The 19,293-nt window shown below is 49.6% G+C and overlaps 1 protein-coding gene across 5 annotated transcripts in view; it reads left to right on the top strand.

Annotated features, from left to right (window-relative positions):
* The window catches only part of RPH3AL (rabphilin 3A like (without C2 domains)), a 137,396-nt gene that overhangs the window by 107,220 nt on the left and 10,883 nt on the right, over positions 1–19,293 (top strand). For all 5 annotated transcript variants that reach the window (XM_065909527.1, XM_065909528.1, XM_065909529.1 and 2 more), the window contains one exon: positions 3,781–3,955. In XM_065909527.1, coding sequence (XP_065765599.1) covers positions 3,781–3,955 — 175 coding nt within the window. The remainder of the gene's footprint in view (positions 1–3,780; positions 3,956–19,293) is intronic.

Here is a 19,293-nt window from a genome sequence, read left to right as displayed (position 1 = left end):
AACTTATTGAACTGTATACTTAGAAATGGTTTAGAGGGTAAATTTACAGCATAGTGTAGGGTCCTGCCCCACTGGGGAACTGACTTTTCTTCCTGGAGGGCAGGCTGACAATATGTGTCATCTTAATGAACACACATCCTTTGACCCAGCAGTTCATCTCCTGGGAATACTTCCTAAGGCAGTAGCCGAAGCCTGTCTCTTGGGTGTGTCAGGGCATTGGTTGCAGCTCAGTTCAGAAGCGTGAAAAATAGGAAACAATTTAAGCATTCATCAATAGTGGGACGGAGGGTGATTTAACTAAGTTTAATAAATATAAACCATAGTTTGATATAGAGACCATTACAATATTTATTAACACAGAACAACTGCTATGATATATAGTTAAGTATCATAGAATAGCATCTATGTGATTTATTCTTCCGAAAAAGGAAGGAAGGAAGGGGGAGGAGACTGAATTGGGTGTATGCCCAGGGAAGGGTGTAAGAGAATTCACAGCCCAGTGTCGAGCAGGGCTCTGTCTGTGTGGCTGTCTTCATTATTCTCTCTTGTTATTGTCCGAATTTTGCATATGCTGTGCTGTGTTTAGTTGCTAAGTCATGTCCGACTCTCTGCAACCCCATGGACTGTATCCTGCCAGGCTCCTCTATCCATGGGGATTCTCTGGGCAAGAATACTGGAGTGGGTTGCCATGCCCTTTTCCAGAGGATCTTCCCAACCCAGGGATAGAACCCAGGTCTCCCTCATTGAAGGCAGACTCTTTATCAGCTGAACTACCAGTGAGTGAGTGAGTGAGTGAGTGAAAGTCGTGTCTGAGTCTGCAACCCCGTGGACTGTGCAGTCCATGGAATTCTCCAGGCCAGAATACTGGAGTGGGTAGCCTTTCCCTTCTCCAGGGGACCTTCCCAATCCAGGGATCGAACCCAGGTATCCCACACTGCAGATGGATTCTTTACCAGCTGAGCCACAAGGGAAGCCCAAGAATACTGGAGTGGGTAGCCTATCCTTTCTGCAGCAGATCTTCCTGTCCCAGAAATCAAAGTGGAGTCTCCTGCATTGCAGAAGGATTCTTTGCCAATTGAGCTATGAGGGAAGACCCTAATTTTGTATGCTCTGTATGTATTTCTCAGGAATAATATAAATAAAAAAAGACAAAGCAGAACCATGGCTGTTTAGGGAGGCAGTGCAGTGCAGGTCCTAAACCTGCCCAGACCCCACCAGTCACAGAGGGTTTGCCTCACTCGGTCTCCCTGAGGCTCACACATGTGGAGGCAGCAGGTTGGGTACCAGAGGAGGGCAGGCAGTGCCAGCATTGTTGGATACCCAGGCCTCCACTTAGCAGAGGGAGGCCAGGTAAGCCCCTCGCCAGCTTCCCCATGGCCTTTTGGTCTCAGGAGCCACGCAGCAGCTCTGCAGGAACAGGGTGGCCTTGACAGTGACTGTTTGTGTTTATCTCCTCTCTCTCTATGGCACTTCTCTGCCCTCTAAGCATCCAGATCCCCTTGGTGTCCATGGCGCTGATGACTGACCTACTGAGGATTTAGCACTCACAACCACAATTTAGAGAGCCCCCACTGCACATCTTTAGACTGTTGAGATGAGACTGTAGGACCTCTGGTGTGATATAGAGGCCAACAGAATGGTGAACTGGCGTTGGGCAAGTTGCTTGACTTGCCCAAGCCTCAGTTTTCCCATATGGAAAATGGGGATAATAATAGAGTGTCCTCAAGGAACCGTTATCACTGGATGCCTCTCGGAATGGGGGAGGAGATATTTTGATTTCACACGTTGTGAATTTTAGATCTTGTGCATACATTACTGATTCAAAGAAATAAATACATATTGTAGGAGGGCTGCGAGAGGATCAGAAAGGGTTTTCTAAGATGGCTCCATGAAGCATTCATCCCACTAGATGGGTTCTGTGTTATTCAAGTGTAGTGTTAGTCTCTCAGTTATATCTGACTCTCTGTGACCCCATGGACTGTAGCCCACCAGGCTCCTCCGTCCATGAGATTTTCTAGACAAAAATACTGGAGTGGGTTGCCATTTCCTCCTCGTGGGGATCTTCCTGACCCAGGGATTGAACCCCAGTCTCCTGCATTGCAGGCATATTCTTCACCATCTGAGCCAGCAGGGAACAGAACATAACATTATTATGTTATTCATGAGCCATACCCAAACAGAGGCCCTTCCCCACGGAAGCTGGAAGGGAGGGCTCAGTGTCTCGTGCGTGGGACAGGGTTTGGACTCCGTGGTCCTGAGTCTGTCACTCTGGAGCGTAAGGAGGTGACTGCCATCTGTTTGGAAAAATAGGCACAACGTCAATCCACAAGTGAACAGGAAGCGCTGTACCATGAAGTGCGACAGTTACGGTTATGTAGACCCGTCACTAGGATTGAGTTTCTGTAGGAAAACTTGCTGGGTAGGTTCCACTGGGAAGCACTGCATCTCCTTTTGCCCTATTGGAGATCATTGTGCACATTTGTATGTTCAAGGCTCTGAGAAGTCCTGCGGTAACAGCTTGGTTTAATTGAATGCTTCCCACTGTACAGTATGGGGTACGTGATCAGGGACTCTTCTTTATTTTGTTCTTTTTTTCCTTTTTTTTTGGCCCAGCCCCTGCTAACATCCCACAGAAGCAGGGTGGTGCAGAGGGTCAGGGAGTGGGAAACACTGTCCTCTAGAGAATGAGGGCAGACTCTGGTCTTCTGATTTTTTAAAATTACTTATTTCTGACTGCGCCGGGTTAACAATGCTGAGAACAGGCTTCCTCTAGTTGTGGCGAGCGGGGGCTCCTCCCTCGTTGCAGTGCTCGGGTTTCTCGTTGCGGTGGCTTCTCTTGCAGAGCACAGGCTCTGGGTGTGCAGGCTCAGTAGTTACGGCACGTGGGCTTAGGTGTCCCACGGCATGTGGGATCTTTCTGGACCAGGGATTGAACCCATGTCCCCTGCATTGGCAGGCGGATTCTGGACCACCTGGGAAGTCCTGGTCTTCTGATGTGAAATTGTCCCTCTTGAGTAGGAGACTTGCTCCCCTGGTTGCACGTCCGTCAGATAAGAAGAGGAAGGTGACCGTGAGGGTCGTAGGCACCATGTCTGTCGAGTGGCTGCTACGTGCCCGGGCCCAGGTTGTGGGGATTTACATTCACACGTGAGCCTGATCCTCTTGGCCGCCCCAGGAGCCAGCGCTGCTCCTGCCTCCCACCTACCAAAGATGAAACTGGGAGTGGGGGGGGCGGGGGGTTGATGAGTCCAGATTTCCCGGCTGCGGGGCAACAGACCTAGGATTCAATCCCAGCACGGCTGCTCTGACCCCCCCAAGGTTCCTCTTCTCCGAAAAGGTCACGGCCTTCCTTCACCCACTCCTACCCTTCTTACAAATACCCTGAAGGCATTTCCTTCATCAGGAAAGAGATTACAGAGCACTTGATGTTTTCTGAAGCAGATGTTGAGGGTTCCGGGACCTCCCCGCAGGCTCTGCCCTGAATTCTGATCTGTGGCTCATTCTGAGCTCCGGCCTGTCTCTGCTCTGGACAGGGATGACCACCTCCCAAGAAGCTCCCCAAGACCACGGCCAATACCAGGCTGTGGCCAGCCTGGCTCTTCCTCCCGCCTCTTGTGTCTCTGCCCAGAATCTCGAGGGAAGGTGGGGCAGGGCAGGAGGGAGGCAATGCCTTCTTGCACACCATCTGGGAGGGAGGGCTGGCTCGGGGGTGGGGGGCGCATGTCACAGGGAGAGCTGCTCTGTATCCTGTGCTCTGAGCCAATGTCTCCCCCGCACCAGGTCTGGAAGAGGTCAGGGGCCTGGTTCTACAAAGGGATCCCCAAGTTCATCCTGCCCCTGAAGACCCCCGGCCAGGCCGATCACCCCTCCTTCCGACCGTTGCCTGTGGAGCCAGCAGAGCAAGAGCCCAGAAGCACTGAGACCAGCCGCGTCTATACCTGGGCCCGAGGGAGAGGTAAGGTCCCCATCACCCTCTCTCCCGGGATGGCAGCCAACATTCGGCTCATCAACCCGCCGAGCGCTGGCTCAGGCGCCGGCCAGTGCCTGCCACACCCCCATGCAGCTCACACTGATCTGCATCCCTCTCTCTGCCCTCGGCTCTATCTGCACCACGTGGGCGGCCGGACCTCAGCAGGGTGCTTGCTTCCCGTGGGAGGGGCCCTTGTGGGCCGTGTCACAACCAAGCACGAATTTGGGGGCAGGGCTGCTGTGAGCAGCGCTATGGATGTGTGAAGAAATGTGATGTCAATTGAGGTTTCTTGCAAAGGATGAAAATGCCTCTTTCTAAGGCAGATGTGTACCATCTCTTCTCATCACTTGTCTTATGTCTCAGAAAAAGGGGCTCCTGGCTTCCCTGGTCCTGACAAGCAAACAGATAGTGTGCCAGGGCCCCTTGGTGTTCGTGGTGGCCAGCTGAAGCAGGTGTGCCCTCAGTGGCCACCGTCAGAAGGGGAAATGGCCACCATCACGGGTCATGACAGCAGTGCCAAGCATGGTGGATGGCTCTCTACTGCTTGCATGACGTTTTAGTGTTTGCAATTTTATTTTCAAAGCTCTTGGTCTCACAACAGGCTCCAGAAGTGGACAGGGCAGCTATTTTGTAGCCCTATTTCATAGATGAGTAGCCTGAAGCCCAGAGAAGGGGAGGGATTTTCTCAGATGGGTGTGGCAAAGTTGGGAATGAAAGGTGAGGTCCTGCCCTTGGGGCTCTGGCTCCTTGTGCCTGGAAGTGCCCGAGTTCTAGCCCAAGACTCAGGGTCTGAGGTCCTACAGGAGACACGGTGGCCAGAGGGATGAGGGCTTATCCTGACCCTGGGGGGCGATGGACCCCAGTTAGTGGACGTGGCAGCTGCTTTTGAGTGACTCTCGAACATCTCTGTCTTTGTATTATGACATGGCATTTATCTTCATATCATTTGGACTTTGATTGTCTTGTTACAAAAGTAAGGCATGTTGGTTATATAATTTTGAGAGTTGTCAAATGGTATAATTTACAAGGTAAAAGTGCCCTGGAGGTCAGCCCTTCCAGACATAATCAGCATTAACAGCTTAGCCTCTGTTCTCCAGACATTTTTTTATCGGCATCACTTGGTTTTTTGCAGCCCGCCCTCCTGGCTAGTTCTCCTGGACTCTGTTTGCATTTTTGATTGCCATGAGTTGGCCTTCCCTGCCATCACCGCCCATTGCTGCCACAGATGAGTCTTGATGGGGACCACGGCGAGTGCAGGCTGAGGGCGGCCTTTTCCACCCTCAGCACTGGGGCTTTCTCCTGCCCCAGCCGGTCTGTGTCCCTCAGACCAAGGGAAGAGACATGGCTGTGGAGAGTGCAGGCCTGGAATGTTGCTTCCCGTAGATTGAGAAGAGGCCTTGAGACCTTACCCCAAAGGGGCCTCTCTGCCCTCTCTGCTCCAGCCCTGGTGTGACACATACGTGCACATGCACACACACACACACACACACATCCCTGGGGAAGGGCAAGACCTTCTCTTGTCTTCTCCTCAGCCACACAGACACACAGATGGCCTTTTAATTATGTGGGCGAGGAGGCCAGCGGCCCACACACTTGGATCTGACATCCCTTATTAACTGAGTTTGCAGCGAAGCCAGGCCAGGCAACGTGGAGGTCACCCCTCTACCCCAATATGAACTTGGTCTCCCTCTGCAGACCAGGTAAGAAACCCCCCAGGCTCCCAGACCATAGGGGCATAGGCAAGTGGCTTGTGCTTGCCACCTGCAGCGCCATCGTCAGTGATGCTGGGTGCCAGGCAGCGGGCTGGGGCCAGAGCTGCAGCCTGTGGTCCAGGTTGGAGCCTGTCTGCTAAGCCTGGTCTTCGTAGCACCCAGGCTTCCCTGTCCTTCACCATCTCCCACAGTATGCTCAGATTCATGTCCTGGCTAATTCAGTTGATGCCATCCAATGTCTCATCCTCTGTCGATCCCTTCTCCTTTTGCCCTCAAGCTTTCCCAGCATCAGGGTCTTCGGCTCCTTGCATCAGGTGGCCAAAGTATTGGAGCTTCAGCTTCAGTATCAGTCCCTCCAATGAATATTCAGGGTTACTTTCCTTGAGGATTACTGGTCTGATCTCCTTGTTGTCTAAGGGACTCTCAAGAGTCTTCTCCAGCACCACAGTTTGAAAGCATCAATTCTTTGGAGACACTTGGAGGCAGTGAAAACCACCTTGCCCCGCTGAGGCAGCCCTCTTCCGGGGCCCTTGTCTCTGGGGTCCCCAAAGACAGCATCCCCTCCCGCCCCACAGTCCCTGCTCCCTGATGTGGAGGCTCATGGTGACACCAGCTCCCCCTCTCTGACCCTCCCTCCCTAACACTTTTCTGTCTGTCTGTCTGTCTGTCTGTCTGTCTCTCTGCTTTTGGACTAGTGCACTTATGTCTCCCCCACCCCAGTGCACTTCACTTGGAGGAGAAAGGGGAATCGATAGACAGAAGCCATGAACTTTGCAGTCTACAGAGCAATCAAGTGAAATGTATTGATGTTTCTGAGGCAGGATCCTTTTCTTCCTCCTTCAAATTTTCTTTGTTAATTTTTAAATACATGAGCAGACCTGATATATTTTTAACAAGTGTAAACAATTCAAAAGTCGATGAAAAATTAAAATCTGTTCTGCCTGTCATCATCTCCGAACCCCTTTCTCCCTGTCCCTACCAGCATATACTTGCTATAGGGTTATTTTTTGTTTTGTTTTTAACAACAAAAATATGCTCTTACCCATAACTCTGCAAGTTGGTTTTTTTCTCACTTAAAAGAATATCATGGGCATCCCTCCAGGTCAACAGATATAGATTTTACTGTATCCTTTTTAATGGCTGAATAAAATTCCATCATATTATATATTGTGATTTAATTATTCACCTATTGATGGGCCTTCAGATGATTTCTGGCTTTTTGCCTCTGTGAGCAATACTGAAACATCCTTATGTGTATACAATGCTTCTATTTCCATGGGGCAGGTTTCCCAAAACAGATTGTGTGTTTTAATTCTCAACAGACATTACCAAACTATATTCTGAAAATGATAGCCTTTTGTGCTCATTTGCACCTGCATCCTTGCCTGCCATAAATATTATTGGTGTTTATCATTTTGACCAATATACTAGATGAAAAATGATATTGCATTTTTAAAATTTGTACATTTGACTATCTCTTCATATCTTTATTATTTTTTGATATTTAGGCTTCCTTTTTTTTTTAAATTGGCTGTTTAAACTCATCGCTCATTTTTTTTTATTTTATTTTTATTAGTTGGAGGCTAATTACTTTACAATATTGTAGTGTTTTTTTGTCATACGTTGACATGAATCAGCCATGGATTTACATGTATTCCCCATCCCGATCCCCCCTCCCACCTCCCTCTCTACCCGATCCTTCTGGGTTTTCCCAGTGCACCAGGCCCAACCACTTGTCTCATGCTTCCAACCTGGGCTGGAGATCTGTTTCACTATAGATAATATACATGTTTTGATGCTGATCTCTCGAAACATCCCACCCTCGCCTTCTCCCACAGAGTCCAAAAGTCTGTTCTGCTCATCTGTGTCTCTTTTTCTGTTTTGCATATAGGGTTATCATTACCATCTTTCTAAATTCCTTATATATGTGTTAGTATACTGTAATGGTCTTTATCTTTCTGGCTTACTTCACTCTGTATTATGGACTCCAGTTTCATCCATCTCATTAGAACGGATTCAAATGAATTCTTTTTAATGGCTGAGTAATATTCCATGGTGTATATGTACCACAGCTTCCTTATCCATTCGTCTGTGGATGGGCATCTAGGTTGCTTCCATGTCTTGGCTATTATAAACAGTGCTGTCATCGCTCATTTTTTATTATGCTGTTTATTTCCTCTTACTGATTTGTATTAATAGATATTAATTATATATTAAATGAGTTGTAAATATTTTTCTCATTGACTTTACATTTTGTTTGACTTTAGTCTTTACTTATAGCATTTTGCATTTTTTTATTCTTTTTTTAAATTTATTTTTAATTGGAGGATAGTTGCTTTACAATGTTCCTGCCTTACATTGACATGAATCAGCCGTGTCCCCTCCCTCTTCAGCATCCCTCCCACCTCCCACCCCATCCCACCCCTCTAGGTTGTCACGGAGTACTGGGTCGAGCTCCCTTCCTCATACGGTAAATTCCCACTGGCTGTCTTTATATATGGTAATGTAGAAGTTTCAATACTGCTCTCAATTCATCCCAAGTTTGCTGAGTCCACAAGTTTGCTCTCTATGTCTGCATTTCTATTGCTGCCCTACAAATAGGTTCATCAGTACCATTTTTCTAGATTCCATATATATTGCATTTTACCATTTAAAACCAATTTCTTTTCATTTTTGTGAAGTCAAGTATGTCTTTTTCTTTTCTTTGTGGCTCATAGGTTTTCTATCTTATTTTTAAATGTCTTTCTCTCTAAGGTTAAAAAAATTGCTAAATAAAAAGTTTAAATAAGGTGAGAAAAAAAAGATATACTTAAATATGACAAAAATTACCCAAGAAGCAGAAATGTAGCACCAAGTATCAAATTAACTGATAAAGCACTGAAGCCATGTTCTATCAAAGAACAAGTCAAAAATACCTCGATCATCACCATCATTCAACAGTATTTTGTAGTATTTAACTAAAGTAATAAGGCTAACTAAAGAAAATAAAATTATTTGTTACTATTGGAAAAGAAAACATTCTCGGGAATTTCCTGGTGGTCCAGTGGTTAGGACTCCTCAGTTCGACTTCAGGGGGCATGGGTTCTATCTTGGTTGGGGAACTAAGATCCTGCAAGTACAGGGTGCAGCCAAAAAAGAGAAAAAATTATCTTATTTTTAGATGATGTAATTGTATACAAGCAAACCAAGATAATCTACAAAAACAACCCACTAGCATTAATAAGACAACTGGAAAGTGACAGGACAGAAAGTAAATCAAAGTTTACACCAAACTATTGTGCAACTATTGGTGTAAACTATTTGCTGTAAAAATCAACAATTTTAAACTATACTTATTAGAAGTAAAAATGGAAAAATCGATTCATAATTGGAACAGAAATTGTAAAATGTCAAGAAACAAATTTTTAAAGACTATAGCTCAAACATAGAGAAAATTATAGAACCTTATCGAAGGCCATAGAGTGGAATATTACTAAACCTTAGAAAAGAATGAGATAATGACATTTGTAGCAGAATGGATGGACTTAGAGATTATCATTCTAAATGAAGTCAGACAAATATCTTACAACATCACTTATATGTAGAATCTAAAAATGGTTCAAGTAAACTTATTTACAAAACAGAAGTGGACTCACAGACATAGAAAACAAACTTAGACTCTCAGAAACAAACATAAAAAACAAACTTATGGTTCCCAGAGGGGAAAAGGTGGGGAGAGATCATTTGGGGATTTGAGTTTAACAAATTCACGCTGCTATCTCTTACCTCCTTTTCCGGCCAACTGCCATCTCCATGGTCCACCTAGACACTTTCCTGTGTCTGCCTTACTAAAGCCAGCAGGTACCTTCCACCACCTCCTCCACCCCCATGGGTCTGGTGGCCAACAGGACCTTTTGCTTGCAGTCCCTCAGGACTTACTTGCATGCTTTAAAAGCTGCTACCTGAGGTCTGCCTTCCAATCAGCCTGAATCTTGGTGCTCACGAATCCTCTCCATTGGAGCACTAACAGGTCTTGGCACACCCTCAAACGCTGGGAGCTATTGAAAATAAACTAAGCTCCTTGGATAATCACAAGGTTTGCAAGAGAAGCAAGAGGTAGGACTGGGTTGGCACTAGTGTTCGTCTCATGCCTGGGGCCAGTCCTTCAGGATAAATAGATAGACAAGGACCTAATATATAGCACAGTTGTAACAACCTATAATGGAAAAGAATCTGAAAAAGTATATATAATCACTTTGCTATACACCTGAAACATTGTAAGTCAACTATACTTCAACTTTTTAAAGAGTTACTGTAACCAAAAGGTAGATTACTATAATCAAGAGAAACAGTACAGTATTGTTACCAAAATAAATAGAATATCTATTTTATACAGATAAGTGGATCACAATAGAAAAATTACAGAGCTAAGGGTGTATGGAAGCTGAAGATAGGTAGCTTTTCACTTCAGTGGAAAAATAACTGGTTTATTTAACAAGCTGGGTGAGCATAATTAGATTCCCATCCCATTCTGTGTGTACCCAGAAACACACTGCAGACAGATTAAAGGTCTAAATGTTAAAAAATAACACAAAGGATGTGTCAGAGAAAGATATGGAGTGTTTCTTGCCTCTGTGTTAAACTCAGAGCTGGTGGATCGCTGTCCCTCAGGACAGGTGGGCTGACTCCCTGAGGTCGCTACGCTCTCCCTCCTCTGGACACTGGGTGTTGCTTTTGGTCAAGGATCTGCCTGCAGAACCCCTTGATGAGCCCCACACAAGCTTACTCATAGCAGGACGTTCATCCTTCCTCCAGGAGGGGATGGGAAACAGTGTGTCCTGAGTTCCCCCTGTGACTGGCCCTGGGTCTAACCTGGCTGTCTCTGGGGGCAGGGCTCCACCCTCCCACCCAATCAGTCCAGCTGGGATGTGGGCACCATGCTACTTTCCCTTGGCAGGTCGTTGCTCCAAGTTTATGGCGGCAATAAAATATAGTCAGTTTTTGTGCATCCCAGGCCCCTCTGTTCCTCTGTGAAGTATAATATATAAATGGTAGAAATGGTACTGTGGGCTCTTGGGTCTTAATCCCTTTAGAGTTGGGCCACATCTTTTGAAGGTTTCTTTCCTTTCAACTGGATTCTCACTTTTGGGCAACATATGGAAAGATATTTGCTGGAAATGGGGATATTAATCTGGCATATTTGGGAAATAAGGGGTTACTTTCTTTTTTTCTTGCATACTGGAAAGCTTAGAGGAAGCAGCTGAGACTGGTTTAGCAGCTCAGTTATGTCAGGATAGATGTCTTTATCATTCTTGCTCTTTCCCTCATGGTCATAAGATGGTTGCTACAGTTCCAGCCATCACTATAAAGAAAAGAAAAAAGTTCAAAGAAGAGGCTAGAAAATTAAGCATTTTGTTTCTGCAGCCTTGCATCACAAAAGAAGCAGGCTGGTACTTGTGCTAGAGGAGCCTCATTCCCTATTGATGGAGAGCTGAATTGATCTGACCGAAGTCATTAAGTGTGGCCGTTTTTCTCAGATAGGATTTTGTACCTCTCTACCTCCAGTGCTAGAATACTTAATGTGATGGGGCTTATTGTCTTCATCTCCCAGTGTGTGACTGGGAGACAGCATTATCCTGGGTCTGCTCTGTGGTTGGTCTGCCTGCCTTTGCCAGCAGTGACTGCACGCACCTGAGATGGGGTGGGGATGGGGCTGAAGCCCCAAGAAAGTAAATGTTTGTCGCTCAGTCATGTCTAACTCTTCACTAGTCCATGGACTGTAGCCTGCCAGGCTCCTCTGTCCATAGGATTCTCTAGGCAAGAATACTGGAGTGGGTTGCTATGCCCTCCTCCAGGGGATCTTCTTGACCCAGGGATTGAACCTGGGTCTTTTGCTTTGGAGGCAGATTCTTTACCCTTTGAGCCACCAAGGAAGCCAAGTCTCCGGTCCATATAGTGCTTGCTCCAAGGGTTTTTTAGGATGTGTGTGCTTTTCTAAGATGGGGGCTGGAGAGCCAAGGTTCCTAGGGCACCAACCCCTGGATCAGTGAGGTTCTGCTGTGTTCACCTCTCTTAGGGATCCTGGGGCCGGGGTCCAATCACCTAATGCTTTTATCACTTCTCTATGGCCTGGCCAGATCAGGGTGGCCTTTCCACTCTGCCTTCCTCCCTAAACCCTGAAAAGCCCCAGCTGAGCACAAGCAGGTGCCTGAGCTCCCAGTAGCCACGAGGCAAACTCACTTTCCCCTCCCTGCTGAGGCCTGGGTCACAATCCCTCCCAGGACCCTCTGCAAGAGCCCTCCCACCCCCTCCCCATCATCCCCCTGAGCAGAGCACAGGCTTCCTGGATGGAATTGAACAGAATAACACATGGGTTCCCTTCAAGGTCTGTTCTGGAAAAGTATATTGAGCTTCAGATTTGTTCCAGTTGGGTAGTTTTAAGAAAAATCAGTTTCCTTATCACTTCATTGGTTTGCTAGACTTTAAACAAATTTTTTTTAGGATTCTAAACTGTGTTCTGTGTTTGCGGTCCAGTGAAAGCAAGCTTTGGGGTTGTTTGGGTTGAGTGGTCTGATTCATCTCAACCACAAATGTTTTGCCTGGGGCCACCCTTCCTGAATGACCCCTCAGCCAATCTTTCCACCCTCTCGCCACCATCTCCTGGCCCCCTGGAGAAGCCGAGTCATGAATGCTGTGTTGGCCTCAGCCAGGGCTCCTTGACTCACGGCCATTATCTCCTCTGATGCTCAGAACAGCCTGTGGGGCAGTTATAGACGTGATATTGACTCTGAGTGATGGATGAGGAGGGGGACATCTGCCCAAGGTCACATGGGCTCCAGGCTCCGAAGTCCCGGCCCACGCTCCTGCCACATGCACTGGCTTTCCCCTCTTGGACTTGGTTCGAGGGCTTTGGGTTGCTAAGAACAGAGACAACAGGACAGCTCAAGTCAGGGGTTGCTGGCAGGCTGCTGAGGAAGGTCTTCCAGAAGCAGGGGTGGACAGGAAGGCCTTCCCAGGCCTGTGGTGCTGGGGCTCAGAGTAGCAGCTGCCTCAGCTTCTCAGGGAACTCTGAGATCAGCTCCACTCCCCAGCCTCCGCTCGCCCAGCAGTTGGATACAACTGCAAATCTGCACACCCTTCAGTCTCAGCCTCTGCTCCCACTCTCAGGACCCCATGTCCTCACTTGGGGAGGATGTGATTGGCCCAGCTCCCTTCTGCTCAGGCTGCTGTTTATGCATCTAGCCTGTATCCCATCAGGTATTATAGATGGTGTGGCCAGTGAGGCCCAATTTGAGGCTGTTTTCCCCACAAGCAGAGCTGGAACAGAGCAGGGGGAAATTTATCTCTGTTGCTCAATAGCTATTGAACCACAGAGTTGGGTGTTTTATATCTTACAGGATAGTGAGCTCCTTGTCACTGGGAGCATTCAAACAGAGGCTGGATATTTTACTAGGGACACTATAGCTCAGACACTAGGAGAAGCTTACTGTAGGCTTGTTACTATGTATGCAGTTATGCCCCCATGTTGTAACCGAGACTGGGAGAATGGAGACACATTCTATGGCCCAAGATCAAGGCAGCCACTCCGCTTTGAACTTGAGACCTCTGTCTCGTTAACACAGAGCTGTAGCCGGCTGAGCTAATAAACAGTTTCGTGGCAGTCGTTTTTCCATCAAACGCATATGCTGTTTCCTGACTTCTTAACGCAGCATGCTATTTATACCAGTAGATCCATTCATTCTTAATGAGCCACGGTTGTGGATTGTAAAATGTTTTATTTTCAGACAGGATTGCTCACTGCCCAGAGCCAGTTGTTGCTTTGCTGCCTTCCTTCTTTCTCTGTTCCTGAGAAATTAGCATTTTGGAAGCCCTGTTCCTGAGAAATTAGCATTTTGGAAGCTCCTTGGGGGCACTTAGCTGCCCTCTTCCAACCCCCCAATCATCCCCAGTGTTTCCCCAGCAGATTCAGGACTTGCCATTTCTGTCACATCAGCCTGGACATGGTGCATGGACTCCCTGCAGCCTTCAGAGCAGCTGGGAATGCGTGTTGTGTGCAGGGGGGTGGAGGAGGCAGGCTGGCCGAGGCTCAGAGAAGCAGGCAGGGCAGAGCAGGAGGGCTTCTGTGCTCGGAGGCAAGGTGCCATCTGTCCTGGGAGGCTTGGACATTTGCTGGTGTTGTAGGTCACAAACTGGTGGAACAGTGACTCCCCCTGACTCACTGCTTTAAATTCATTGACAACATTTTTTAAAAGGTAGAGAATTCTCATTAAAAAGAATATAGAGTTCTGGCTTCTTTTTTTGACAATCAGAAGGTCTGGCCATACTGCCCCTCCCTGGATAAATTGGACAGGCTAAGTGGCAGCCTCCCCTTCACACAGACCCTGCAGTCTCTGGTTTGCCACAGTCCCCACCCCTCCCTATTGTCTCTCTTGCTTTTTAGTTTTTTTTTTTAAGATATTTGGTGCTGTTCTTTTTTTTTTTAATTGCTGCACTGGGTCTTCATTGCTGCATGTGGACTTTCTAATTAGAGAAAGGAGTATGTGGGCTTCTCATTGTGGGGCTTCTCTTGCACAGCACAGGCTCTGGGCGTGCGGGCTCGGTAGTCGTGTCTTGCTGGTTCTAGGGCAGTTGGGGGCGGGCTTCAGGAGCTGTGGTACCCAGGCTTCGTGGTTACGGCTCTCAGGCTCTAGAGTCAGTAGTTGTAGTGCACAGACTTAGTTGCTACACAGCGTGTGGGATCTTCCCAGACCAGGGATTGAACCTGTGTCCCCTGCATGGACAGGCAGATTCTTATCCACGGTGCCACCAGGGAAGTCCATCTCTCATGCTCTTTGATCCTCGCCCTTGCTGGGCTAATCCGAAGGAAGTGAAATAGTTCTTGTTTCTACATCCCTGTGAAAGTGAGAGAATGGAAGTTAGACCTGTGGCCAAACAAAGTGGGCACACATCTCCGTAGAAGTGGAGCGTTCTCATATCCAGCCCACCTCACTTGCTGCCCCTTCACCCGACCAGAGGAAGGCAGGAGCCTGACCAGGTCGTATCTGTGGGTCCCTCCTTCTGATCAGACTCCGCAAATCCTGCCCACAGTGGTCCTGTGGCTTCTGCGGACCCACCACTGTCGCCCCCAGGGCCTCGTCGATAAGAACTTTAGAAGTCAGGCGTTGCAGAGCCCCTGTGGTTTTTGGGGGGGTGGTGAGGTTGTTTCTTTTGTTTTCCCTGCTCAGTCATGTCCAAGTCCTTTTCAACCCCATGGACTGTAGCCCACCAGGCTCCTCTGTCCATGGGATTTTCCAGGCAAGAATACTGGAGTGGGTCACCATTCCCTTCTCCAGGGGATCTTCAAGACCCAGGGATCATGTTGTTGTTTAATTTGGCTGCATCTTGTCTTAGTTGTGGTGCACTGGATCTCCAATCTTCCTTGCATCGTGAGAAATCTTCATTCCAGCACGTGGAATCTAGTTTCCCAACCAGGGATCAAAGCCAGGCCCCCTGCATTGGGAGCACAGAGTCTTAACCACTGGACCACCAGGGAAGTCCCAAGCTCCTATGTCTTATGGGGACCCCCTGGGCCAGAAAACTTTACTTCTTGGAAGTCCTTCTCCCTCCCTAGGCCTTGGTTTCCCTATGAGTAGGATGGGGTGAGGTGGGGAGGCCAGGACAGAGTTTGTGCTCTTCCAGCTTTCCTATGTCACTCTCCTAAATCCAGGGGAATGAGACTCTGTGCAGAGACTTCCAGCAGGTGGAACACCATCTCTCAGACTATATATTGAAGCTGTCTCTACCAGAAAGACCAGCCCCATCTCAGCAGTGGCCACACGGACACACATAAACACACACACATGCATACACACACGTGCGTGCCCACACACACAGCTCTGCTATGTGCGGCCCGTGAAACCCCATCACACTTGCCCAGCACCCCCTCCCTCGCCGCCACCCCTCCCCGCACGCCGCGCTCCTGGTAAACAGTCACTAAATGCCTGCGAACTTCCTCGCGGTGCTGTGCCCAGCGTCATCTCTCCTGCTTCATCATCACCTTCCCTGTCTCCCTTCGTTTGACACCCTGCATGGGCTCTAGCATCCTGAGGAGTTGGAAGTGCCGGGGATTTTTTCATGTGTGAAGGTAATAGAAACCACCAGATATACTCGGACAGATATGAGCTAGAAAGGGCTGTTCAGAGAGGAGAGGAGAGAGAGGCTGCCTTTGAATAATCTCAGAAGGGCGCTGTGTGTCCAGCCTGGCCCCCTGGACAAGCTATTGACCCAGGTCTTCATGGTGTAGGTCTGAGGTTTGGGTGCAGAAAATAAATTAAAAAGACCTGGCTGGACAGTCCTGTGTGTGGCTCCCACTAGGCGTTTGGGAACAGGAACACCATCTATGCCATCGGGGGCAGGAGAAGCGGGGTGTGGTGCTAGGTCTCCTGAGCCCGCTGAGGACCTCTCTGGGGCAAACACGGGCAGTCGGCGTTCTGGGCGGCCGCGGTTACTCAAGGCTCAGATGCAGGCCTGGGCGCCGTGGGCCTGTGGGCAAAAGAGGCAGGTCTCAGGCCTCAGCTGCCGTGGACTGCAGCCCATGCTGGGTTTTGTGTATTCGTGTGATCACCGCCCGCCCCCCCCCCCCACTGTCAACACCTCTACTAGAGGTACTACTATTGTCCCATTTCACAGGAAAGGAAATTAAGGCTTGGAGGGGTCAGATAACCTGCCTTGTAACCTTGGCATGGGCAGAACAAGAAATCCCCATGGTGTTCAGGAAACTCTGCCCTTTTCCTAAGCCTCAGGGTAACAGAGGCCCTGGCCTCATCTTATGTGGCTGTGTTTTGAAAGATAAGCCTATGTGTTACTAATTTGTCTTGACCTTCAGAGTCCTTGGTGACGCCAAACGCTAGCTTGGTGCAGGGGCCACCCCCAGAACAGGAGCCCCGAGCAGCCAGGAGCCACCATTGTTCCCGCTACTGTGCCCCGCCCCGGCCTCTGCAGCCCTCTGGCCTGTCCTGGATGTCCGCGCTGGCCAGGGGCTTGATTTCCCAAGAGCAGCAGGCCCTCATTAGCCACACCACAGAAGTCAGGGGCATGGGTGTCGTTTCTAATTTGTCCGAACCCGATGACAGCCTCAGCTGATTGGGTGACTCCAGCTGCAAGGTGGGGCCCTGGGACTCCTTGCCGCACCCCCCTACCCCACCCCCCGGCTCCCCCTGCCTCCGACAGTCCCCATCTGAGCTGAACTGGGAGAGCGGGGCCCAGCCCCAGCCCGGGCATCCTGGCTCTAACTAAGCAGATGTCCTCAGCTGCTGCTGCTATTGTGTAGTCACTAAGAAGTGCCCGACTCTTGCGAATCCATGGACTGCAGGCCGCCAGGCTTCTCTGTCCATGGGATTCTCCAGGCAAGAATATTGAAGTGGATTGCCATTTCTTTCTCCAGGGATCTTCCCAACCCAGAGATCGAACCCATGTGTCCTGCTTGGCAGGCAGACTCTTTACCGCTGAGCCACGTGGGAAGCCCTGGATAACCACACAATTCTTGCCAAGTGCGGTACAGCGCTCCCCTCTCCAGCTGTTCACCTGTCTTGCCATGTGAACCTACAGCTTAATTCTACTCACTCTTGTTTTCTTGGCCTTTGGGGACCTGGGTGAAGAGCATAAATCTGGGCCCGCCTGCCTCATCTGACTCCAATAAAGCCCTCGGAGATAACAGGGCTGGCTGCGCTCAGCTCCGCCACCCTCTCCCCAGGCTTCCTGTCCATCACGGGGTGGAGGCCAGCCCCACGAATGGGGCTGGTTGATTTCTTCTTGCTAGTCCAGCCTCAGCAGCAGAAGCAGGGAGCGTCTGTCTGCCTAGTGATCTCCATACAGCAAAACGGGGCTGGACTGCCCCTGCCTCAGTTGCCCCTGGGGTCCACGTGGAGTCTGGGCAAAGCTGATGGCCTGTCCCACACCCAGGATGAGGTCAGATGCCATGGGCCTCGCAGGAGCCAAGGTTCTAGGATGAGGGGACCTGAGGGACACACCCTGAGGCCAGACTCAGGGGATGTGCCAGACAGAGACCCAGAGACAGGTGGACAGAGTGGTGGGGTAACGGGAGAGTGAGAGCAACCGACCAAAATGGGAAGTGGGACCGAGACCAACGCAGGGAGACTGAAAGCAGTGGGGACACAGAGACCCGCAAGAGAGGGAAGGACGAGAGGCCAAGAGAGGTTTTATTTAAATCATCAGCAAGAGAGGCACAAAGAGATGAAGTCAGAGACACACAGAGACATAAGGAAGGACAGAGAGCACTGACGTCATGGAGTGGATGAGGCACATTTTATATCCTGGCAGAGGAGCCGGCAGGAGGTACGCACCCACTTTGCTGCATCTCTGCCATAAATCAGAAGCAATAACCTGCCAGAGGGGATTACTGCAGAACACACCCAAACCAGACCAGCTCCTCGTCCCCTAAGTGCCTGAGTGTGGAACCTTCCTTTTAAGCCTGTCCTGGCCCCAGAGAAGCCCACCACCCGGCCTTTGCCTTTCCTGTTCTCTGTCAGGGATGCCTGGCACACCCCAGTCCCAGCATCTCTACCTGCCAAAATCATGCTCATCGTTAAATTCCACCTCTTCCAGGAAGCTCTCCCTGACTTCTTCTTTCCCCGAACACTCTCCACCCCTGCTCCAGAGTAGTGGTATCGTGTTCTCTCTGGCAGAATCTGTTCTTATCTTCCATCTGTCCCCTTCCCCCTTCTCTCTGGAGTGCCTCCAGCCAGGACAAGACCACAGGATGTCAATGCCGGCGACCACATCTCTATCGATTGGAGGATTCTTCTTCATTATCCGGTGCCTCCTGTCTGGCTGCAGGCCCCAAGGAGGGAGTTAATTAAAATCAATGGCAAATGAATAAACAAGCACGAAAAACCCTCCACTCCCCACTCTGTTCCTGGCCTGGCCTGGGCCATCCCAGCTGAGGTCCTGGGGGCAGCCTAGAAGGGGAACCAAGGAGGCAGGTCCCACAGCCTCACCCTCCCTCCGTGGTGGTCCTGTGACTATCCCCACCTCTGAGGGGGAGGAAATGCCCAGGGTGATCAGGCAGCTGGCAAAGGAGGGTCATCTGGATCTCCAGACTCCAGGCCAGGATGGAGGGAGGGAGGTTGACTCTGAGGCTCTCTGGCTCCACTCAGCCCATCCTTAGGACAGGCCCCCTGGGCTTGAGGCTATTTTTCTTTCTTCCTTTCAGATCCCTACTCTCTAAGGCCCTGGGGGAAGTTTCCAAAGCAAAGGGAGAACCTATCCCTGGGTCTTGGGTTTGGAAGAAGAGAAGGTTTTGCGTGAACAGTGCGCTCCGCTCCCCAGAGCCCACTCATCCTGTGTCCATGGCAACCGGCCTCCAACAGCCCCCCTCCATTAGTCCATCCCTGGCTCCAGCTGAGGCCACTGTCACCTGTCACCTGGCTTGTCCCACCCAAGTGTCCTTCGGGGAAGGGAGGCACCTGCTTGGTTGAATGCCCAGCCCCAGCTGGCTGGCCACCACCTCGCTAACTTCCATCCATCCTGCCGTCTCCATGAGGTGCCGTGTCCTCTCCTGGGGAGGATTTTTCAGAAAGCAGTCAACAAGTACTTACTGAGTGCCCGCTTGGCCCAGGGCCCAGCACTGGGGGC

This window comes from Muntiacus reevesi, chromosome 18, assembly GCF_963930625.1.
Source record: "Muntiacus reevesi chromosome 18, mMunRee1.1, whole genome shotgun sequence".
Lineage (NCBI taxonomy): Eukaryota > Metazoa > Chordata > Mammalia > Artiodactyla > Cervidae > Muntiacus > Muntiacus reevesi.
This window is presented reverse-complemented; position numbering and strand designations above follow the sequence as displayed.